At 45.7% G+C, this 23,894-nt stretch overlaps 4 protein-coding genes across 5 annotated transcripts in view; 1 reads left to right on the top strand and 3 right to left on the bottom strand.

The window, feature by feature from the left end:
* Positions 1-154: 154 nt before the first annotated feature.
* Positions 155-4,091, bottom strand: Aef1 (Adult enhancer factor 1). Its single transcript, XM_070996707.1, is given in 3 exon segments — positions 155-1,986; positions 2,051-3,078; positions 4,070-4,091. Coding segments are annotated over 2 exon segments (1,434 nt in total). The 5' UTR covers positions 2,901-3,078; positions 4,070-4,091; the 3' UTR covers positions 155-1,402.
* Positions 4,092-5,309: 1,218 nt separating this feature from the next.
* On the top strand, positions 5,310-18,458 carry barc (RRM1_TatSF1_like and RRM2_TatSF1_like domain-containing protein barc). Its single transcript, XM_017078757.4, has 7 exons — positions 5,310-5,558; positions 13,303-14,101; positions 14,160-14,362; positions 17,297-17,463; positions 17,530-17,716; positions 17,772-17,908; positions 17,967-18,458. Exons 2-7 carry the CDS (start codon positions 13,312-13,314, stop codon positions 18,136-18,138), a joined length of 1,656 nt encoding a protein of 551 aa, XP_016934246.2. The 5' UTR covers positions 5,310-5,558; positions 13,303-13,311; the 3' UTR covers positions 18,139-18,458.
* On the bottom strand, positions 5,314-10,847 carry LOC108013106 (streptococcal hemagglutinin). Its single transcript, XM_017078753.4, has 5 exons — positions 10,447-10,847; positions 9,093-9,296; positions 8,293-8,508; positions 5,609-8,230; positions 5,314-5,530 (listed from the first exon to the last, which is right to left on the bottom strand). The coding sequence occupies exons 1-5, from the start codon at positions 10,583-10,585 to the stop codon at positions 5,400-5,402; spliced, it is 3,312 nt and encodes a 1,103-aa protein (XP_016934242.2). The 5' UTR covers positions 10,586-10,847; the 3' UTR covers positions 5,314-5,399.
* The window catches only part of rgn (regeneration), a 45,454-nt gene continuing 35,947 nt past the window's right edge, over positions 14,388-23,894 (bottom strand). The window contains exons 3-7 of one of the 2 annotated variants that reach the window (XM_017078754.4): positions 19,057-19,240; positions 18,682-18,993; positions 18,478-18,589; positions 18,150-18,398; positions 14,388-17,248 (exon numbers count right to left, since the gene is read on the bottom strand). In XM_017078754.4, the coding sequence (XP_016934243.2) occupies positions 15,562-17,248; positions 18,150-18,398; positions 18,478-18,589; positions 18,682-18,993; positions 19,057-19,108 (2,412 nt within the window). In that variant the 5' untranslated portion in view covers positions 19,109-19,240 and the 3' untranslated portion in view covers positions 14,388-15,561. The remainder of the gene's footprint in view (positions 17,249-18,149; positions 18,399-18,477; positions 18,590-18,681; positions 18,994-19,056; positions 19,241-23,894) is intronic. The other variant, XM_017078756.4, reaches the window with a different exon arrangement.

Raw genomic sequence — 23,894 nt, 5'->3', positions numbered from 1 at the left:
TAGGAACTTGACGCACGAGTCTTTGAAGCTCGACCCTTGCTGCAGTTTTTAAAGGTAATGAAAGGCGACCGGGGGGAAAAGAAACAAAGGTCAGTCGGGCTGTGAGGAAACCAGGGGTAACATAGAATAAAGGGGTAACATAAAAAGTCGCATGTTGTATTTTTAGAAAATATTATTTTCTCTTTTAGGGTTTGTTTTACAATTTAGTTAAACTCTCTCCTTAACGCCGCTGCTTTCGCTTTATACATACAAATTGGAGTTGGGCTTTGTACAGAACTTGTTGCTTTCCTACCGCATAATCGTAATTAACTTCATTAACTAATATTTAAACGAAGGCTAGCATAACAGCTTTTGTGTTTCCAAATGATGCCAATGCAGAAATTAAAACTACTAAGACTAATCAATTAAAATTAACAAAACGCTGCATTTAAAACTATGGCTCTCTAGGGACTATGAAATTAGATAGTTTCGACCACTTAACACTATTAGAATTTTTTTGTTTGCCGTTTTCTGTTCAGGGTATTGTTTATGGTTTTGTTGAAAAGTTTACGAAATTAAATAATTAAACTAGGAATTTTTAAAACAAATTGTATTTGTGTTAACCCAGACCAAAACACGCCCTCACAAGATGGCGAGTAAAAACGTCGGCACCTGACTAAGTCAAGATGCGTACAATTTATAGTAAACGTTAAATGCTAAATTAAACAATTTGAAAGTGAGTCGGTTTAACAAATTTACAATTTGAAATGGGTTCGCACTTTGTGAAGCATTTTAGTTCTGTTTCCTTACACGCAATGACTTTTTGCTTATTTCGGGTTTAGTTATCTTTTTTCTATTAGCAATTTAGCTTTCTTCTAGTTATGGTTAGGATTATTTAAGTGAGTAGAGAGTGGTTTAATCTATTTCCGGGGCTGAGAATGTGAGATGGGGTGCGTTGTTATGTGGACAACTCTCCGTTAAGGTCTTTCTTCTTCTTGGTTTTTAGTATTACTATTAGCTTTACTATTAGTGTTAATATTTCTGTTTCTGGTTTCGGATTTCTGTTTACGGTTTGCGGTTTTTTTTCTGGGAGCTCTGGGTGCTGGTGTTGGCGCCTTTCGGTTAGCTACTTTTGAAGCGTTTGCTATACATTCATCTTGGTAAGTTCTTAGTCACACATTTAAACCTTAACAACAACAACAATGTTCGCTACAATTAAACAACTAACAACAACGTAAGCGTACACACCAAACATGGCTCACTTCTGGCTCGATCGCTGCTCCTCTTCCTGCTCCTGATCCTGCTCCTGGTTCTCCACTACATCCGTCTCCGCTTCCATTTCCATTTCCATTTCCGGCTCCTGTTCATCCTCCTCATCCACATTCTCCTCCTTGAGCATGTACTCGAGGAGCAGCTCATCGACTCATCCCTCGCGCTGCGTTGCCGCCGCCGCTGACGTCGTGGCTGTGCCACCATTCGATGGTGACTCCACCTTGATCACTCCCAGCTGCTGCAGCTCCTCGCGCGTATGCTGGATGCGTCCCACCACCACGCCGCCCATCGTCACAAAACTGCCGTCCGCCGTGACGGCGCCCAGTTGCATGGCGCTGGACAGATCGCCCAGAGCGGCCACATTGAAGTGGTGGTGCGGCGAGCCGTCCTGAATGTGGTGCTGCTGCTGTTGCTGATGCTGGGCCACTGTCGTGGCGGAGGGAAGCGTGGTAATGGTGACTCCTCGCTGGTCGATGTGCTGCTGCTGAGACGGAGGCGGTGGATGGTGCTGATGCTGCTGCTGTTGGTGGTGGTGCTGCTGGTGTGGCTGCTGCTGCTGGTGCTGATGGTGGTGTGCCGCCAACGCCATGCGTCCTAGTCACCCTTCCTCCTCCTCCGTTTTGATCTTAACAGGAACGTAGACCTTGTCCATGACGTGGATCTTTATGTGGTTGTTGAGTGTGCTGGACTGCCGGAACTGCTTCTTGCAGATGACGCACTCAAACGGCTTTTCACCTGCAAAGTAGATGAGGCTTAATTTTTCGAAAACCTCTGGGATAGCACAGTGCTTTTCACTCACCCGTGTGGATCTTCACATGGTTGGCCAGAGTGCTCAGCTGACGGAAATGCTTGGGACAGTAGTTGCAGTTGTAGGGCTTCTCGCCCGTATGGATCTTCAGATGGTTCGTCAGCGTCGACGATTGACGGAAGGTCTTATCACAAACGTTGCATTTGTAGGGCTTCTCGCCAGTGTGGATCTTCACGTGGTTGGTCAGTGTGCTCAGCTGCCTGAAGCGACGATCGCAGACGGTGCAGTGGAAGGGTTTCTCCGGCTCGCGGACCGCTCCTCCACCTCCGCCTCCGCCTCCCCCGGGGGCACTGGCCTCGCCAGGATGTTCGCCATGTCCGTTGGCGAGGTAATGATCGCTGGGGATCGTCGTTGGACTGTGCGTGGTCAGGTGCGTCAGGTGTGGTGGCGGTGGAGGCGGCACTGCCGGTTGTTGTTGCTCCGCCGCTGCGGCCTGAGCTGCTGCAGCCTGGGCAGCTGCCATGGCCGCTGCTTGGGCGGCACTGTGCGCCTCCGCCGAGATCCCGCTCAGGTGCATCTGGAGGGGAAAGGGGATTTCCGTGGGCGGGGGCGGCACGGAGGGAGGACCGCTTGACTGCTGCTGTTGTTGCTGCTGCTGCTGATGATGTTGTTGTTGCTGCTGCTGCTGCTGCTGTTGTTGTTGTTGCTGCTGCTGCTGCTGCTGTTGCTGCTGGACCGCCGCCATGTGAGCGGGATGGGGATGAGTGGCCTGGGTGACCGTCTCATTGTTATTATTCGCTATGGTGGTTTGGGGCTGGGCGGCCACTATGACTATGTCGCAGTTGCTGCTCATCGCAGTGGCAGCGGCATGGGCATGGGGCAGGCTCTTGATATGCATCATGGACTGCTCGCTGGGATCTGGGGGGACTCGGATGCTGGATCTGCTGGAACTTGGAGGGGGAGACTCTGGTACCTCGGTGACTTGAACAGAAAGCTGGCTAACAAACTAAGATCGATGCTTCAAAAATGCCACGACATGCTCATCTTGGTCGCTTCTCTGATGTTGTTGTTGCTAGTGCCTAGTTGGGAGAAGGGAGAATGGAGATTGGGATTAGTCGAGGCGGCGGCATGGCTTTTTGGTATGCAAAAATATGTGAGGAATTCCCAAAAACACACGAAATACCTAACTGCGAAATTATAAATCTAAATTATTCAATAGCTGACACACTTCGATGACTGAGCTCCTCTTTCCACACATTCCCGGCGTTCTTTTTGTACCACTATAATGAAAATGCATTGAAACGCATTTTGGGGTCAATAGGGAAAGGATATATAATGGTGGTGCACATCTCTCGCCCTGCCTTCGAAATGCATAACGTAATTAAAAACTTTGGAACTTTGAAACTCCCCAACTACCTTTTTTATAAGTACAGGTTAATAGGTGATCAATCCACTTTATACTTAAAGTGTGATACAAAGAATGTAAGAAATTAGAAAATGTAGAATCTTATATGATCAACTTTATAAGGGACTTGAAATGTTTTACAAATTTGACGATTGTAACCAAGTTATGTAAATTGAGTGTTTTTAATCGTATTGTACCAAAACAGAGCAATGATAATTTTTTAAGTCGGTAATTTTAGGACTTGGTCTAGATTGTACGACTTAATCGCATATAGATCGGGTCAAATAGGTTGTCTATCTCAGAAGGGCATATAAACTTCGACTTGCTCGCGATAAAGGGCATAAATTATAAAACATTCGATTATGCATTTTAAAACAAAATAAATACGCGCGCGCTGCCTGCATGCATGTAACTCTTTTTCGATCGCTGGTTTTTACGTCCGCCGGACAGGTTACCTGGTACGCCCCCCGTTCACCACCCCACAACACACACACACGCACACACATGGAGCACTCAGGTATCTCTCTTTTTTTGTATTGAACTGACAGCGTGTTACTTTCTCGCAAATTACATGTGTTTTCCAGGCGACCAAAGAAGTTGCCGATAACTCTGCCAATTGGGAATCAATCGAATCCAAGCAGAGATCACCTGGCTGACGAACTGACCTTTTTTGGGCGGGCTTTTCGGGGAAGATTTTCCCTTTTTCAAAAGCAGTTTTTCCACTAACACGTTGCCTTCGGATCAGCCCCCTCGCTTGCCCCCTTCGCCCATAAGTCACAACCACTTTCAGTCGCACACACACACACTCGAACACTCACACACACTCACACCCGTACTGTGTAAAAGCTCTTTTGAGGTTAGGAGACTTTAATTTTGGAGCCCTCCGCTCGAAATGTCCATTGTTTTTCACACTCCTTGGAATCCCAGGATTACCAGGTGATTACGTTTCGAATGGGGCTATTCTGAGACGGACACTTGAACTCTTTTGGGGCGCCCACACATTGACCTACCTTTCCATTTTGTGGCTGTGCTGTGTGGGGCCTTTCAGGTTTAGATTTCCCCCCGTTTTACATCATTTTCCGCACTCGATTCGGTTTTTTGGGGGACATAGGCCGTCGGCAGGGAGTTCGCGCTTTGCTATCGCCAATCGAAAACGGGGCCTCACAGCATTATCTGTGGCTGGGTCTTCATTTATAAAAAGCGTATAAACGTTAGAAAAATAGTACAAATATTTCTTTTCTTTTTTTACTGTTTCGCGTACAAAATAGACGCGAATGAACTAGTGGGGATGGGCGATAGTTTTGGGGACCTGTTACTGGTCACGAGGGCGACGGAGGAGTCACGATCGGTGGTCGTGACTTGGAGTGAAAGTTGTGCTCTTATAAATACAAAAATGTTGGAGTAAAATTTATTGTAGATTTAAATTTCGATTTAAAAAATAAATACAAAATATAACTAATTAAGAAATAATTTACAGTGACAAAAAAAATACATACACTTTGACAAAGCTTGTAGAATTTAAATAATTTAAATTTTGTTGAACAGTGGCTGCTATTATGCAGCAAAGCTTAAAAAAAGATAAATCAAATGAAAAAAATTAAAACTCTTACGATTAATATAAATGTAAATATTTATTTTTTTTTATATTTATCATATTTTATTCATTTATTTTCCCAAATTTGAGGATATAAAAATAGCTTTTAATTTTAAATTTAAATTAAATTTTAAAAGATTTTAAAATCACCGTTACCCGTCGTGACTGCCTAGTGTGCCATCACTAAGGGAAATGAACTGGTTCCACAAATGACATTCACCCGTGAACGTGCAAAGTTTTCCTAGTTTTATTTCGGTTTTTTTCTCCCGCCACAGTACGGTCACACTGCCCGGTGCAGAACTTTTTTTATGGCAATTTCGTTTGCTTTATTTTATTTTCGTTAAATTGTACTTCAAGACCAAATGCAATTGCTTAGAAAAGTGCTGGCGCTGGTGCGAGTTTTATAAAATCGTGCAGACCCGCGACGCCTGCGGCTGATCGCCATGTGCCTGTCCATTGGTTAAGCTCAGCTCGCTGTTCACCTTGTTTGTGTTCTTGCCGTGAGTTCCTAAAGCCGGCGGACGTACATCATCTTTTTGCGGGAAGAAAATAGGATTCAGGTGAGTCTACAGACTGAAATTACTTGCTTTGCACAATCATTAATAACTACCTTCAATCCTGACCGCCTTTTCATTGCGGCACGAGAGTCTGTCTATCACCTGCTGCATGAATCCCTTGGCGTCCTCCTCCTTTTGCTGGGCCACCGCCTGGACATGGGAACTGGCCCGCAGTTGCATGGCCCGAAGGTCCTCCTGCATGGCCTTCTTGCTGCGCTCCACCACCGCGTCCAGGGGATCCTCAAAGGGATTGCTGGGCTCGAAAATATTCCCATTGCCATTGCCATGTCCCGCGGAATTGTGGTTAGAGTTCACTGAGGCTGTTGTTCGCTCGTCCTCCTCGTTGGAACCCAAAGTGGTGGTCGTCTTGGGTGCCCCCTCCTTGGAGGACAAGTCATCATCCCCGCGAGGTGTTGAAACTGGCGTGGTCTGCGGATCCGCCTCCCTGGCCGCCTTAATTTGAAACAAAGACGAGATATTCTCCTTGGCGCCCTGTACTTCACTGGAGATCTTGCTCGTCACCGAGTCCATGGCCCTGCCCATCGAATCCTTTGTGTCGGAGGCTGCCTTAACCGCATTGCTGCCCGCCTGCTCCACAGCGTGCATTGCATCGCTAGCCATCCGCTGGGCACCTTTTCCCGCCGCTCCCACTGCACCGCCAACGGCATCCACTGCTCCACGAGCTCCGGTGGCCATTCGTTCCCCGGCTGCCTCCATGGCATCACGGGCTCCATTTGCTGCATTCCTAACCGCCGTTTGGATGGAATTACGCCTGGAGTCCATGGCATCCAACGCTTCTTCGCCTGCCTTGGCCGCTACCTCTTCGGTACGCGTGACTATTTTGTCCACATGCTCCTCCACGTGGTGCAGCATTTGCTCTCCATCCGATTCCAGTTCCTCCACAGAGCTCTCCAGCGGTGTATCCGGCATTTGTTCCTCCACCTTGGCCGTCACATCCACGCCATTGTTGATGAAGCGTATTTCGTTGATCACTTTGCTGCTGTCCTTCGAGTCGTTCGTCGTGGTAATCTCCACGGCCAACTGTTCATCCTCTTCGGTGGGCGGCGTGGGCGTGCTCACTTGGATTGTGGCCGGCGGCACCTCCTCCACCGTCTCCAGGCTGGACACCAATTCGGGCGAGGTCCTCTCCAGGTGATCATGATCCATAGCCGCCTCGTAGGAAAAGTTTCGTATAGGGGTCTTCTTAATCGTTTGCGGTGTGCTGGAATCACTGCTGTCCGGATAAGGAGTACGTGGTCGCAAGAGCTTCTCCTGGCTGCCTGGCATTTTCGGCTGCGGATTAAATGATTGCATAGAGTGCATAGATTTTTCGGATCTTAATGATTCTGTGGGTGATTTTGGAGGTGTGGGTGTGTGTGAGGGAGGTGTTGGTAGCTTCTGCATTGATTCCATGGGTTTGACTGGCGACGCCATTGATTTAATAGGAGATTCTTTAGCTTTTTCTGGTAAATCTGGTGGTTTCACAGGGGATTCCATTGGTTTTACTGGCGATTCCTTAGATTCCGCTGGTTTTGTTGGGGATTCCACAGGTGCCGTGGGCTCTATTGCTTTGTACTCATCCATTGTTTTTATGGCTTCACTTGTGACTGCTGTGCTTGGATGATCTTTGATTTCTTGCTGATCTTCTATGTTTTGATCTCTATCCTTAGGAGATTTTGCAACGGGATCGGCCAATTGATTCGGTTCCTCTTTTGAAGAACTGGTTGGTCGCGGATCCTTTTCATCATTACCATTCGCCTCTTTATGTTCATCAGCTATGGACTCGCCACTATCTGTATTTGCATTCACATCCTTGGGTTCATCTTTCTCTTCCGGTTTTTCTCCACTTATTAAATGCTTCACTGCCTCCATGGCCGCGACTGTTCCAGCGCCGGCTGCAGCTGCCAATCCTCCCACAGTGGCCGCCATTGATCGTTCCTCGGTCTCCTCCACGCCTTCTTGTTTGGTGAGACTTCTGCCGCTGTGACTCCTGACTCCTTGCTCGGCGTTTCCATTGGCATCCGGTGGTTGCAGCACGAAACTGCGGCTCATATAGCGATTTGGTTCAGCTGAACCACTTGTAGAAGCCGAAGACATCGAGGAGCGCGGAATGCCCTGCACCAGGACGTGCTGATCCCCCACTGCGATGTCCAGCAGCCGAAGGTTCTTGAACTTAGAGATCTCACGGAAGGTCTTCAGATGATGGCCGCTCTCCGAGAAGGTGGTGAAGAACTTGTTGGCCTTGCTGAGGACCGCGTAGAAGGAGAAGCCCTTGAGGAGCTTCCAGATGGGTCCGTTCTCCTCGCTGTCGTAGTCGTAGAAGCGCTGGAAGACCAGGCTCTTGTTTCGCACCGACTCAAAGCTGCGATAGATGCTGCCCGCATTGGTCACGATATACACCTCGCTGGTCTTCGAGATGTGCATGAAGATGATGGCCTCGGTGGGCGGCAGGTTCTTCTGCAGCTCGGTGAAGCGCGGAAAGACGAATTCGTTGAGGTGGCCGGTGAGGAAGAGGTTCCCGCTGGCAGTCAGCACCAGCGTGGACTCGGGTCCGCAGGCGAACTGCTGCACTGGAGCATCTAGGCGAATCTCCACCGGATGACCATCATAGTCCGCCTCCAGTTCGCCCAGCTGCTGCTGGGCATTGGAACCGCATCCAATCAACCGACCAGTACCTTTTAAAGATAAATCACCCAAATAATCTTCTGTCTGTATGCGATTTCCTGCGATTACTTACTGGTCAGCACGGCAAAGTGCTCATTTCCCGCCTGGATTGCCATGAAGTTGTCCGTCTCCTCGCTCTTGGACAGGTAATCGTCGAACTCCTCCAGCCGAAATGGTTTCCGGATAATGGCGCACGGCTGCTGCTCCACTTGGGCGCTGGTAAAGTGCTGAGCCACATGGGTGTCATCGGGAAAGATGTTGCGACCCGTAAAAAATATTTCGTTGGAATCTGTGGGCATTGTTTTGTTGGGCATAATGAGTAGGGATTTTAAAAAATGTATTATGTGCTAAATGTTTTATTGGAACTAATGTTCTTTCGATCAAGTACTTTAAATGGAAGCTTTAAATGTTTAATTTAAAGTAATTATTCTTCAAAATTCTAAAAGCACATCAACTAATTGATAATTTTCTTGTACTCATTTGTCTTTCTGAAAAGTTTAACCTCATCTTTACTTTCTGACAGATAACAAACTAGATCCTTAACATGACATTAAGAAATTGGTCCTTAGGCTGATAAATTGCAAATAATTAATATAACTGCACCTTTAATATTCGATGAATTTAATGTTACTTTAATTCAAACCCATTTTCAATGGCTGGTTAATTAATAACATGTTTTCCTTATACGACTATGTATAAGGGTTCTCCGAAATAATAAACACAAAACCAGCTAAACTGAGGCTTCGAAACAATTGCCAAATTGCTACCATTCACTAAACTTTTTCCGTAGCTAAAACTTTCTGTGGGACCGATTTCCTGGGTGACACATTGTCCGAGTTGGCCAACTTGCAACATATTTGTTGATTCACTCACGTGTCAGCATCACGGCCCAGTGATTGCCGAAGGCGGCGTCGCAAATCTTTAATCCCAGCGTTTTCAAGGCCTTCACGCAGGTGGGCTTGGTGACGATGTCCCCGTTGTGGCCGCCGCCCTTCTTGCCGCTGGCTCCTCCTCCATGGCCGCCAATCCCGAGCTGCCCGTAGTGGTTCTCGCCCCAAACAAATAGTCGTCCAGATTCTGTAATTGATAAGAACGGTTTGACATTTGCTTTGGCTTTCACCTGCTGCCGCTGGCTTTTGTTTTTGTTTTGTTTTATTATGTTTGGCGGTGGGGTTGTTCCCTTTTCTTGACTTTTATTGATTGAGAAAGCGAGTGGGAGTGTGGTGGGGTGGGCCAATCCCTCAATCCCTTTCACATTTCGACTGTTTAACTGCTCCCCCGCAAAAGTTAACGCCTCAATTACGTTAGCTTCGGCTTTAGTTTTAGTTTCAGTTTCGGTTTCGGGTTTTTCGGGGTTTACTTCGTGAGTTTGCTCCATATTTCAGGTATTTTAACGCCGCGTCTGACCCCATTAGTTGTCGAAGGTGCCGTGATTTGGAGTGCTTGGTCAGCCGTACTCGGTCTATCGGGGATTTAAAGCTTATGTAATGTGGGTAAAATGTGGGACACATATTGTACATTGAAAAAGAATCGTTAAGAATTAATGATTGGTTCTTAATTAATTAAAAAAGATAATAGTTTATTGAAGGGTACCAAAATGCAATAAAAGAGATCAATCCACCTACGAAGTTTATTTCCAATTTTATATTAAAACTTTCAAAAGTTTATTACTACGTACAAGTTAATATTCTTAACAGGGTGTTAAGGATTCAGAGGATAAAGACCGTTTAATTGAAAAGGTACCAAAAACCAATAAAAGCTCATTGAATTGTATAAGCTCTACTATAGGTATTGTATTAGAAATACAAAGTATATTCTCCTTCAACTTTTTCAATAGTTTCCCACCAAAAATGGATTATTTTTTCTTTGTGTAAGATTCTTACGGGTAAAGGACGAGCATTATTCAATTTCGGTGTGGATTGACCGGATGAAATATTCAAAGCGCCCCTGCAATATAGTACACCTAATCCTGGCAAATTTGTCGGGCTGCAAAAGCCGGTTGTAATTTAGTAATTCAATAGACCCCACGAAAGACACGGATAACTTGGCCAGAAAGCGGCGGACTGGGCCAACGAGAAAGTGAAAGTAAGCTGAACCCAGCCCCAGCTTATTATTATTTCAAGAAAATTGCACTCAACATGCAAGCAGCCGAGCACCAATGGTTTTTCACTTGACCACTTGACTTGGTTGGTTGACCCAACCAAAGGATTTGGGGTCATCTAGTTACCACAAATGACAGCGCTCTGGTTGGGACCGGAAATCAGGCGCTTCACAGGATCGTTCTTGATGTAGAAATAGCTTTGGGTATTCTCCGCCAGATGGGATTTGCCCAGGGTGAATATGGCTCCACTGGCTGGTATATCCATTTCGAGTTTGCTGTCTTTGTAGTATGTCTCTCTTTTTGCGTTTTAAACTTTATGGTTTATTTTTATTGATTTTAGTATTAGTAAGTAGTGAGTTTTGCATATTTTTCGCCGGCTGCATTTCAAATGCCCCTAGGCGCACATGTGTATGTACACAACAAAGCCATTTGGAGTTGCGTGCTCCCGAATCCCGATTCCCCGAGGCGTCTATTTCCGTGGCTATTCTGGTTCTGGCTGGCACTTGCGGTCAGTCGGACGATTCAGCGCGTACTGGTCAGCGAGGACTGCCAGGGCTAGCAGGCTAACTGGCTAGCCACTAGCCAGTAGTTCACTCTCACCACCCACAAAATGGGCCATCAATATTGGGCCATTTTGGCCTGGCCCTTATAAGTGTGCTACGGAAGTGTGAGCGAGTGAGTTTTCCTCAACTGCAGAGTGAGTCACCCTACTCCGTCCGTTTTTCCGAGTTAAATTATTCCGTGCGCCAAAGAGCGAGTATGGGAATTCGGTTTTTTCGGCCTGGAGATTCGTTTCACCCACCCACTCCGCCTCCATGGTATTTATGGCATTTGTGAGTAATGTTTGCAAATCTCTCGGAATACGAGCCACGTTAAAAATAACATTATTATATATGTGAGTGGGGCGTTTTCCGAGCTTTTCCCTTTCATTGCGCATATGTACGTCCCGGTTTCCTAAGAACTCCCTCTTCCCCTCCCTGACCTGTTGACATTTGGGAAAGGACGAGTGTCCTGCGAATTGGCGACATTTCTGCCAAGTTAATTAATTCGTTTTCGGCCGTTTTTATCCGGTTTTTGGTAATGGGGGGGAATAACGCCGCTTTGCCGAAATTGGCCGACGATTTTATGACCTCTAAGGCGCCGTCATAAAACAGGGCCAACTATCCAGTAGTCCGTCCCACATTTGCAGACTTTCGCAGACAATTTGCGTCAATTAATTGATTTCTGGCGGAATCCGAAGAGGTTTTCATTTGATTCCCGTACTTAGTTATGCAATAAGTGCGTTGCCAGTCGTCTGGGAAAGGCCAAAGGTGTCCAGAGAAAGGGAAAATAATTGCCTGGCATTGCAGTTCTAGTCCAGAATGGACTATCCTTAACATATGTATTTATATACAGTACTTAACTTACAGAACAAACCAAAACCAAAAGTTTTGTATTTCCTACTTATTTAAGGTACCATACCATTTGGAAAATGTGAGTCCTAATCTAATATCTTATACATTGAATTCTAACAATAGTTTGATAACTCAAGCGGAAATTTTATGAATAACAATCTTAAGATGAACCTCAATTAGACTTGCTCCTATGTATCAGGAGTCAAGTTTATTAAAAAGCTTACACAATAGCTATAATTTATTATTCACATATTTATAGTATTTTGAGAACTCTACTTAAAGGACTAGAACTTTTAGGATAGGGATACTAAAATAACATTTGATTAAACTACCAAAAATTCGACTTAGACAATCCCGACTGTTAGCATTCGTTTTTCTGTTTCTTCCGTTGGGTTCTGTGTTCTATTCTGCCTTGCAATGTGTAGCCCCAGTTTGGAGTCTAAACTTTCCATATTATATGCCAGCACTTTGGCCTATTCATGCGGAAGCCGTGAGCCTTTCGAGTATGTACTCGAATGTCTATGTAATTTATGAATCCCTTAACAAAGTTGTTTGGCCTGCAAACTGCAATTGCCCCCTTGTCCCTTTCAGGTTTTCCCTTGTGAGTTGAGTGGGCATGGTCTGTTGCATGTGCCAGTTTGCCAGGTGGGCAGGAGGGATTCCCCTGGTGGTTACGCCCTCATCCGCTGACTTGGCCAAAGGCGAATCTTGTGCGAGTGCATGCAAATGCTGCCCACTTGCTGAGCGTTGAACCCGGGACCTCTGTGGTTTTTGCGCCTATATTTAGTGGCCTTAGGTTGTGACAATTAGCCGCCCGAGTCCATTGAACCCACTTCGATTGGTTGAAGTTAAGATGTTAACCGGATGACGTAAGGGGAATCGGTCAAAAACCCGCCGCGGGTCAGCTGCCGGAACTCTCAAGCGATGTGTCAATAGGTTGACAAATCTATTTGGCTTCCGAATTGTACTTGGCCGGGCTAAAGGTTGATTGAACCTGCCGTTTGGCCAGTTCAAGGAATCGATTCGAAGGGTTCCCTTCTCCAAAAATAACACGAAATTAGTTGACCTTCAGAGCATTTGGTGGCAGTAGGTGGTATCCAAGTCCTTTTTTTCGCCCCTTCTGTATTTGTGTTCTTTCTGGGGATTTGTGTTGGTCTTTTCTTGGACCGCCCAGAAAGTGGCGTGCGCTTTTCATTTCATTTTATTACCTGCCTCAAAGCTTGACCCTCACACACCTTTAGGAATGTATGTATGTGCGGGTGGAAAAATGGCAATCATTGTGTAAATTGTTTATCTCGCCTGGCCAAAGGTGCAAAAAGGAAAACTTGTTATTTTCCCGGGGGCTGCTTCTCGGAATGCTCTCTCATTCCTCACCCTTGGTTTTCCTTCCGAAGCCTTCTGCTTCAATGTCAAGCGATATGGGCACGTTCCTGCAATTTAGTTTTGTTTTTTTCACGTGGTTATTATTTGTTGGCCAGGGAAAAAAATATGAAATTAGCTGGGAATTAGACGACTGTCACGCCCACGCAGCAGTAAAGGAAAGGAAGAAACTAAATGTAGTCTACTTTTCGACTTGCTTTAATTACAGAACCCGAAAATGAGTGACGAAGGTGAAAGTAAACCGGAGCAGGCGGCGAAACCTGAAGCGGAGGAGGAAAGTGAGGAGAAAATAGAAGAGCAAAGCATTTCGGAATCAAAAGTTGATGAAAAGCCAGTGGAAAGTGAAACGCAATCGGATAATCAGGTAGCCAAAACGGAGGAGAACACGCCATCGGAGGACTTTGCCGCCTACGAGGAGCATATGACCTATGCATCGGATGGTGGAGCCATCTATACGGATCCCAGCACCAAGCAAAAATACAAATGGTGCACTACGCAAAACAATTGGCAACCCCTGAGCTCCGATGAGGCAGCCAGTGCAGGGGATCTCTACGAGAACGAGCACTACAAATGGTGCCCCAAGACGGAGCAGTGGTTGCCCAAGAAACAGGAAACCGAAACGGAGCACTACAAGTGGGATGATGAGCAGAAAAAGTGGATACCCAAGCAGCAGAATCCCGGTCAGGAGGGGGTCTACGGAGTGGATGAGCAGGGCGAGCGCACTTACACGGACAAGGATGGGGTCGAGTTCTTTTGGGATGCCGAAAAGAGCGCCTGGTTCCCCAAGATCGATGATGATTTCATGGCCCGCTACCAAATGAACTATGGATTCATTGACAATACCTCGGCGGGGGAGAAGGAGAAGGCTGAAAAGGAGGCGGCCGAGGCCAAGAGAAAGGAGGAGGAACTCACGCGGATGACGGCCGAGGCGGAGGCAGCCATGTCTAGGGATAACGCGGCATCCACAGCAGCACCCACCGGCAAGCGAAAGATCCAAGAGCCACCAAGTGAGTAGATATAATAATGATAATCCAACACACCCCTAATGGTTTGTAACCTTTTCAGAATGGTTCGAAATGGATCCCTCGCAGAACACCAAGGTGTACGTCTCCAATTTGCCCCTGGACATCACCATGGATGAGTTTGCCGACCTGATGGGCAAGTGTGGCATGGTCATGCGGGATCCCCAGACCCAGAAGTTCAAGCTGAAACTGTATGCCGAAAAAGATGGCCAGATCAAGGGCGATGGCCTCTGCGATTATATCAAGGTGGGTGGACATTAAAAACAACTGCTTTTCTTTCTTTGTTTTGTGTTTTTTCAAACTTTATTCATTAATTTACTTTGTTTGCCTCTTAACTAGAATTTATCTTGCATAAATATTATATGGTAATTTTATCATATGTTTTCGTATTTCATTTGTGTTCTGCTTGCCTTTCTCATGATTTCTTTGCTTACGTTTCTCGCTGACTATTTAGTTTTATTCGCTTTTCATTTCTCCGTGTGTAGATTAATAATATTTAAAATTGGTTAGTTTACTATTAAAATGCATTTACTTGGCTATAAAATTGCTTTCCCTTTCGATTTCATGCCCGTCCTTGCCAGCTTTCAATTTCCATTTTAAACGAAACAAAACGTACTGAAAGTTGCCTTCGGGGTTTTCCTTTTTCATTTTCTCAATTATTTTTCTTTGCATTTCGCCTTTGAGGTATTAAAAAATACATAAAAATTTACATTTAAACATACTTTAGTTATTACATACATATCTTTGTAAAGTATAGTTGTGTAACCTAGGAATTTAGGAAATGGTCGGTGACCATCCGATGATGTTATCAAAAGATTATTATTAGTAAATTATTGCTTCGCTGTGCCCGATCCGAGGACACCTCAGGCAAACCGAGTGCGGGGAGGCATGGGATTTGGAGCTTTGACCCCAAGGAGTTCTCCATTCAATCTTACGTTTTCTTCACTATAATTATGCCGTGGTTCTGTGCTGAGTTTAAAAATTCCCGTGATTTGCGTGTGATGGGGTTATTGGCTCTAAAATTGATTGCTAACTTCTAGTTCGGTTATTAAGGAAACATGCGTGACTGGTTGCCGTGTGTGTGTGCTGAGTGTGTGTGTGGTGTGTCTATATCCTAGACCTATATATAGAATATCTTTACTGTACAGTACTAAAAGAGCTAGCGAAGTGCATGGAGATTGGGTTTCCTGCTCGATCGAAATGCAACTGAAATTTGATTCCCCCTAAGTCGCAGCGATGCTCCTGCTTATATCATCTCTCTTCTGGTAAATAATACTTTTGCGTGTTCATCTTGTGTTTTGTTTTTAGTTAAAGCACAAAGAAAACTATCGAAAAGGGATCGACTGGGCAACGGTGCGTATGTGGAACCAATTTGATCGATATGTCTCGGTTAGTATTGGTTAGTTGGGGGTTGGTGATCCTGCCGACTGGACTTCTCTGGGCTCCTACTCGTTATCGTCCAACCGCATGGCCTGCTGTATCCGCTTGAGCTCCTTCGCCCTCTGGTCACGCTCCTTCTTCTCCTTGAGCTGCTTGCGCCGCTTGCGCATCTCGATGAACTTCCTCTGGTCCTCGGGACTCAGCGCCGAGATTCGACTGGCATACTCGCGCCGCTTCTCCTCCAGCTTGGCCTTGACCTCCTCGTCGGCCTGCTTCTTGGCCGCCTCCAGGCGTCGCTTCTGCTCGGCGGCCTTGGCCTCCTCGGCAGCCCGCTCCTCCGCCTCCTTGGCCTTGCGCGATTCCTCCTCCTGGCGCATCTCGTCCTCCAGGCGCTGCTTCACCGCCCGCTCCTCCTCGCTCAGCTCCTTGCGCAGGATCTCCTCCTCTTCGGCCAGCTTCTGTTCGGCGGCCTTGCGGAGTGCTATTTCCTGCTCGCGCTGAAGCTTCTGCTGCTCGCGCCGCAGGTTGTCCTCGTGCAGGCGCTTCAGCTCCTTCTCCTCGAAGCGTCGCGCTTCCTCGAGCCTCTGCAGTTCCTGGCGCTTCTCCTCCTCCTCCTGTTCGCGGCGGATCTGCTCCTGGCGCTCGTCCTCCTGCTTCTTCAGCTGCTCTTGCAGCTTCAGTTCCTCGAGACGTTTGGCCTCGTGGGCCTGGGCCAGTTGCTTCTCCCGCTCCGTATTGGCCTGCTTGAGTCGCTCGGCGTACAGCTCCTGCAAGCGCTTCTCCTCGGCCAAACGCTTGGCATGATTCTGCCGATCCAGTTCCTCCTGCTCCTCGCGCTGCTTGCGACGCTGCTCCTCGCGTTCCCTTCGCTGTTCCGCCTCCAGTTCGCGTTGTTTCTGGATGCGCTCTAGGCGAAGCTTCTCCGCTTCCTCTTCGGCGGCATGCTGGCGATCGGTTTCCAACTGGCGTTGCTTCAGGATCTCCAGTTCGCGATCGCGCTTCTGCTGCTGGTATTCCTGCTCCTGTTCCTGGCGCTGCTGCTTGGCCTTGAGTTCGCGGAGCTGCTGCTGCTGGTTCTCGTGGAGCTGCTGCTGGTGGCTTCTGGCCTGCTGCTCCTCCTCCGCCTGCCTGATCCTCTCCTGCTCATCCCTCTGCTGCTTTTCTTGGTCCTCCTTTTGTTTTCTTTCCTGGTCCTCCCGCTGCTTCTTTTCCTGCTCATTCCTTAGTTTCCTTTCCTGCTCAGCCCTTTGCTTCTTTTCATGCTCCTCTTCAGAACGCTGACGCAGTTCATCGATCTCCTGGGGCTTGGGCTCATCATGCTGCAATCGCTGGCGGCGCTGCTGCTCCTCCCGCTGCAATCGCTGTCGCTCCTCCTTTTGGCGGCGTTGCTTCTCCTGCTTTTGCTTTCTGGCCAACTTCTGGCGCTCCTGGCGACGCAACTGGCGGCGACGTTCCCTCTCCCGCTGGCGTTGCAACTTGCGATCATACTGGGTCATCTGCTGGGGCGTGGGTGAGGCAGGCAGGACATCATTGGATGGGTTAACTGATTGGGTAGCTGGTGGCGCCACTGTGGAGGCACGAGGACGATTCCTTTGACGCTGCTCCGACGGCTGGTAGTTCACATCGTTGGGATGCTGATTCTGGTTTTGGACTGGGCGGTTCCTCTGGTTGTTGCGGCGATTATTGTTGCGGCGTCGGTTGGGGATGATCATCTCCTCGTCACTGCCCTCGGCCTTAACACGGCGGTGGAATCTGGCGAAAAAGACAAAAATTAATTTGTTTACTTTATTTCTGTTTTAGGTGGAGAGTGTAAATCTGGCGCTTAAAATCCTGGACGAGTATAACCTGCGGGGACACAAAATTCGCGTCCAGAGAGCTCAGTTCCAAATGCGCGGAGAGTACAATCCCGCTTTGAAACCCAAGCGGAAGAAGAAGGACAAGGAGAAGTTACAGAAAATGAAGGAGAAGTAAGGAATCCATATTGGACATGGAATTTAAATCTATATTCTAATATTTTACATTCCTACTTCTAGATTATTTGACTGGCGTCCTGATAAAATGCGTGGCGAGCGCTCAAAGAATGAGAAAACAGTCATTATCAAGAACCTTTTTACCCCAGAGCTCTTTGAAAAGGAAGTGGAGCTCATCTTGGAGTACCAGAACAATCTGCGCGAAGAGTGCAGCAAGTGCGGGATGGTCCGCAAAGTGGTCATCTACGATGTAAGTAAACATAGGTATATCAAGGATCAACATCCAACAGAGATCCCATTTTCAGCGCCATCCTGAGGGCGTTGCCCAGATCAATATGTCCTCGCCGGAGGAAGCCGACCAGGTCATTCAAATGATGCAGGGACGCTATTTTGGCCAGCGACAGCTAAGTGCCGAGTCCTGGGATGGCAAGACCAAATACAAGTAAGTTTTTAAATAGGATCATTTCTAAATCAGGTGCTTATTCTTAAATATCCCACAGAATTGATGAATCAGCCGTGGAGGCTAGTGAACGCCTCTCGAAATGGGATGAGTTCTTGGCCCAAGAAGAGGCCGATAAGAAAGCAGCTGAGGAGGAGGAGAAAAAGGAGGAGGAGGACCAAGATGACGACTCCCCGGAAAGCCAGCTGTTACCAGGAGATGCCACCCCTTAGTTGTGACTTACCTGCGATCGTTCTCACGCGGTTCCAGAATCTCCAGCACCACCTCGTTGGCCAGCTGGTTCGGATAGGTGGCGTTCCAGCGGTTGTAGATCTTAAAGCGATTCGGTCCGCTCACCTTCGGCATCTTGTGCTGGCAGATGAAGCGCAACTTATCCGAGCAGGGACGCGCCGACCAGCGGTACTTGAGATTCGGATCGTAGATGGCACAGTTATTATCCAATGGTTGGCTGTTGGAGACAAGTTGCACATAGCTAGAATTGTTGCTTAAGCGTTAAATCAATCTACGGAAATAAAGAAGGAAAGGAAAGAGACTTGGAAGAGATCACTTACGCGGGATCGGTGCGGCTGAAGGAGTCGGTGGTCAGACTGCGTCCGCTCATGCTCCACTGCCATTGGTTGTTGTGGTGGTCATAGGTGGCTCCCAACCAAATTGGATCTTTTTCTAAAGGTTAGAAGTAGGATTAAGTTTGGTTCTTATTTAAATGGAGATATAGGTAAACAAGGAAGATATTTAAATTAGAAAGATTTACTCACCGCCTGATAGGGCATCCTGTTTTTGGAGGAACTGTCTCAGCTTGCGGTCGGCGTGTTTTCCCGGCTCCGTGAGATTGGCATTCTTGTCCTTGCAGAAGAAGTGCGCCTCCAGCCAGCTGCTGCGCTGCTCCACCAGCGAGTAGCAATCGGTGCCCACGCGATGGAACTGTGGCGGGCACAGGGCGTATACGCGACGCTTTGGCCTGGAAGTTGGAGTCACTGCATCCGTTCTTTGGGACGGCGAGGGCCCATCGAAACTGACGCCGGCCTGAGCTGCGCTGATATGAAACTCCGCCGAAATTGTGTGGGCAACTGGGGGGGCATACAAATCATATTCAATAAATCAACGCGGGAGCTGCATGTGCAACCACTCACATAAAGCTAAGATAAATACTTGACAGCACCACATTTTATGGCTGCCACTCATCCTGATGCCTGCTTCTTGACGGTTGATGATGCAGGGGATTTGTTTCTGTTCTTCCTGGCTAAGATGAATCTCTGGTTGCTCTGTACTTTATTCGTTCTGGCCACTTCTTACATCTCTCAACTGGATGACAAGCTGGAAAAAGGGGAAATGGAACGAAAACAAACGATGAACACTCGTTAATCTCTCAACTCGTCTGCTTATCATAATTTTATTTCAGCAAATGTTTGTTTTATGCAAATATATTCCGGAGGAGCAGCCTCTAACAAGTGTTTCCGTTGATCGATGGACACACAAACGCCTCCACACCAACCAAGACAAATTGAGCCGACGGGAATGTATTCGAACAGATTTATTTTATTTATTGGCCCCCATTCATAAACAGCTTTTGGCCACGAAACTGGTCATCATCTCTTTGGTTTGGTTAGCCAGTGTCCACTCAGCGAGTGGCTCATTTGGCCGGTCATTGTGTGGCGTTTCAATTAGCACTTTCATAACTTTAACCACCTCGTCAAGTGGCAGACAGCCTGGTCAAAAGCCGTCACTGTAGCTGCCACTGCCACTGGGGCTTGTTATTGCATTCTATTTTCAATTTGTTGACACACCGAGTGCCTCCGAGTGTGTGAATTGTGTGTGTGCCGTACCGGCTGCAGTGACCCACTTTCCCATGTAAATGACACGAAATGCCGCGGGTTAATCCGCTAACTGTTTCAAAGGGTCTGTGATGGGTTATTCTTGGCACTACTGCCACTTAGGGGTCATAGTTTTGGCTTAAATAAATAGTGTGGTGTTATATGTGTGAGATGAGATTATAAACTTGGATCTCTAAAACAACTTACTTCCCTAAGGTTATAAAATTAGCATTGGCTTCAGAATTCCATTTGCTGTAGTTATACATTAACTTTCCATACTGTTGTTTAGCTTACTTAGAATTTTTGATTGTAAATATTGAAAAAATAAGCAAAAGGTATTTTAAAAATGTAAACTAGTAAAAAAAATCTCCCAAATCCGGTAAAAATCTAATTTTCCTAGGCAAAATCAGATTTCGCTTTCAAACTGAACTAAAAGTGAAAGTAAAGAAGATCCAATGATAAACCGAAACGTAATTAAAAGTTAGGCCTTCTCTGCAAGTTCGCCGGTAACATGTCTTTCACCTTTGACATTCCACCAGACTTAATTAAATGATCCATCACTTAAAGCTTTTAGCGATGGAATACCGGTTTCAATTGCACTCTTTGAGCAAATTATGGGCTAGATTGTGTCATTTTAATTGAGCCATTTAAGCGTGCGGCTAATTCGACGCCGCCCCTTTCATTTCCCCCAAAGACCGGCGCACACGTATGCACACGGCTAATCATATATAATTCCTGTAAAATAATTCATGCCCACGAAAGCAAACAAATTAAAGGGGGGAAAGAAAGGAAAAGAGTTAAAGAAGTAAACACACGCGGGCCAACTGGATTGACAGCTTCGCCAGACAAGCCGGAGTTGTTGGGTTTCGCCGACTTGGCCCAAAGCCAACGGTGGCTTGTGCCTCTTGGCTTTTCTTGGCCAACGGCAATCGACAACGAATTCCTCAACGGTGACGACTTGACATTCATTATCGGCCCCTTACACGGAAAAATTATTTTACTAATATAGAAGCAGCTATTAGCTTATATTTTATGACTTGTAGGTGGGTCCTGTGTAATAGGTTTTACTATATTAGTTTTGAAACGAATGTAATAGTTAAAAATGATCTCAGCTAAAAGCATTGAACAGTTAAATCTTACTTTAATGTATTGAAAAATATATATATTTTTAGACTTCATTATCTAAATGCTCAGAATATTAAAATATGTATGATCTCAGGAATTTAAGATCTTGAATAAAAACAATGTGTGTGCAAATTTGTCTAATATTTTCAAAACGCTAATTGATTGGTTGATATTAAATATGGATTTCTAAAAATGTAATCCAATCTCACAATATGTTTATTTATAATATTGATAACTGATAATATGATCAAAAAATATTTTCTACAAGATTTCCCAATAATCACAATATTTTTTCCGTGTACTGATCTTGGTAAGGCTCAGTGGCTGTAACTGCTGTCTCTGCAGTTTGTTTACCTGCTTTCTGGTTTGTTTGCTCGACCCGATGACGCGATGACGCGAGAGTTCCCGGTAGATACAGACCTTCAAGACACCGCCGATCCACGATTCTGTCAACATTATTACAACTCGACATTCGTTTAAGTGGCTAATAAAAAGACAGACGGCACCCACACTCAAATAGGCGCAGGGAAAATGTCTGCGAGTGGGCGGAATTTGACTGATTTATGACCCACTTCCAATGCAGTTGACTGTGGGAGCCCAGACGACATTCAAATGCCTCGGAAAATGATGAAGGGGAAATCGTAAGACCTTGATCTTGAACTTGGGCGCGGCGCCAGTAATTTCAGTTTAGGCATTACGACATCAAAATGTGATTTTAATTGGATCGTATCAACAAGTTTCGGAGAAACGGAGTCATAAAAAAAGTTAAAAATAAAATAAAAAGAGAGACGAATCAATCAGGCGGCAGCTTAGACCCAAAAAGTATAAAAATTGGGTTTTTAAAATTTTGAAAAGCTGAATCCGTCTCTAGAACTAATCCGACCCTCTTCCGTAACCTTGTCCAGACATTCGAGGTTGGAGATAAGCTCATCGGCACTTCGGGTTTTAAGCCTCAGATTTAAAATACGCAGAGAATAGGTATCCTACTTAAAAATCACACGTGTGGCCCCCATCTTAAAGATGCTGATAAATGAGCAAGGGGCGTGCGATAATTTTTTAAAGGGGCTACATCTATTTGGGAACTGAATTTACATATAAGAGGTGCTATTTCGGTTCTATTTCGGTGCTTCGCTGGGAATTAGCATAAATTATATACTTCCACGAAGTGTTTATGCCTATGCGATGATATATGATATGTAATTTAGTCGCAATTAGAATCGCATCAAAAACAGCGCTGAAAATTTAAGAACTGCGAACCGGCGGAATTGGAAATAATTGAGATCTCTTGAGCAGATCATCATCACCCACTCGCAGAACTCGTCAGCCATCAATCAAATCCCCAAGCCGAATTCCAGTTAAAAGCAAAAGTTGAACGGCTCCATCAATGGCAAAAAATAATAAGAAGAAAAACATCTTTGGACTTAACCTCTTAACGTCGGGTTCAATGCAAACGGCTGCCAAATAAATTTTAGAAAAATCTAAACAGCGGCTTAGAGATCGGCATGCGGCTTGGGGAAGTGGACAAATTGGTAACATTAATCTTGACCAAGTCATATCTATGATGCGGGAGTTCCTGGCCAGCCGGCAGATGTCGTAATCAATTACGGCGGAATCAACCCGTTCTTGGCATAATTAAGTTGCCAAACGAATTTGCATAGATTTCGTTCGCTTGGCCAAGTAAACAAACACTGAAAATCGATAGCAAATTGCTGGCCAAAATACCAGTTTGCGGCTTAATTAAAGGTAAATGTTTTTGTGCGGTTAATTTGTAGCCATAGGAAGTTAAACATTTATAAATACAACAAATGGGGTTTCTTTACGTTCGATTTCGAATTTCGCTCTGCCTTAATTAATTTATGCGCATTTCATTGATTTAAACGCAATCACAGTGTGCGTCACACGAAATAGTTCGGATTCAGTTGGAAACCGGGTGTAAATGGTGGCAATAAATTGCAGTGCAGAGCTTTTCATTCCCGTGCCACGGGGATAAAAGTTGGAAATCGTGGACGAGCAATATAATTTATACGCATCTCTGCCAGATTCCAACCAATCACTTGCTGCACTCCACTGTCTCCCTCGATTGCAGCGAAAAGTAGCCGAGAAACGTTTTCACAGCTGCCATTTCAACCATTTCTACCACTTGGCCCCCTTGAAAATTTCTACCTGTGCGCAATTGGCAGCATTTTCATGGTTCACCTGTGCGGAATCTGTTGGTGAGGAGCCAACACGTAGTGGCTGTGGCTGGAGCTGCTATCTCCGCATCTGTCATGCCTTTTGACTGAAGTTCTCCTTCTTTATTCCGGCCCCAGCCGAGGGTCTTTGCCATCGTCAGCCGGCAACTTTGTCCTCTTGGAATTTCCGAGCTGTCCACTGATACACATCTCAACACCAAGCTAAGCGTGCACGTGGAAAAATGTATATATCACTGAACTAAGAACTTGCAGAAATTTATAGAAAACCAATAGTAACAATACAGATTTTATAGAATTTAGCTGGAATTTACTTTCATATTAAGGATAAGGAAGATTGATTTTTTTGGATGTGTTTGTAATAAAAAATCCTTTCCACTACAAAAAGAATATTTGGTAAAAATTTGAAAGTTGTAAAATCGCTGGCTTGAACATGGTATCTACTCTTTGAATAATTACAAGAGTTTTATATAAATATAGAAGATGATATGTCTCTACAGACCTTTTTGGAGATATTTTCAGCTTTAAGTGGATAGATGTGTTGTAGGTTTTATATATTAGTATTTAAATAATGGAAATGTTTCTATACAAATAAAGACAACGTTAATTTGTTAGCCTCTTTTTTTTTTAATAAAACTCTCTTTGTAACAATGGCATTAGTTTTTCCTGTGCATAGTATAGCTCACTGTACCCTTCACTGGCAAGCTGGAAAAGTGAAAGTCATTTAGTTGCTGACAAGTCATTGAGTCTGTTGTGTGTTTGCTGCTTTGACAGGACGATGGCATTGCAGAGCAACTCGGCACCACAGGTCCCATGCGGCGTATGCGCGATATCAAGTATACG

The sequence above is a fragment of the Drosophila suzukii genome, chromosome 3 (genome assembly GCF_043229965.1).
Source record: "Drosophila suzukii chromosome 3, CBGP_Dsuzu_IsoJpt1.0, whole genome shotgun sequence".
In the NCBI taxonomy this organism is placed as follows: Eukaryota; Metazoa; Arthropoda; class Insecta; order Diptera; family Drosophilidae; genus Drosophila; species Drosophila suzukii.
Note: the sequence above shows the minus strand (reverse complement) of the source record. Positions and strands in the feature narration are given on the sequence as shown.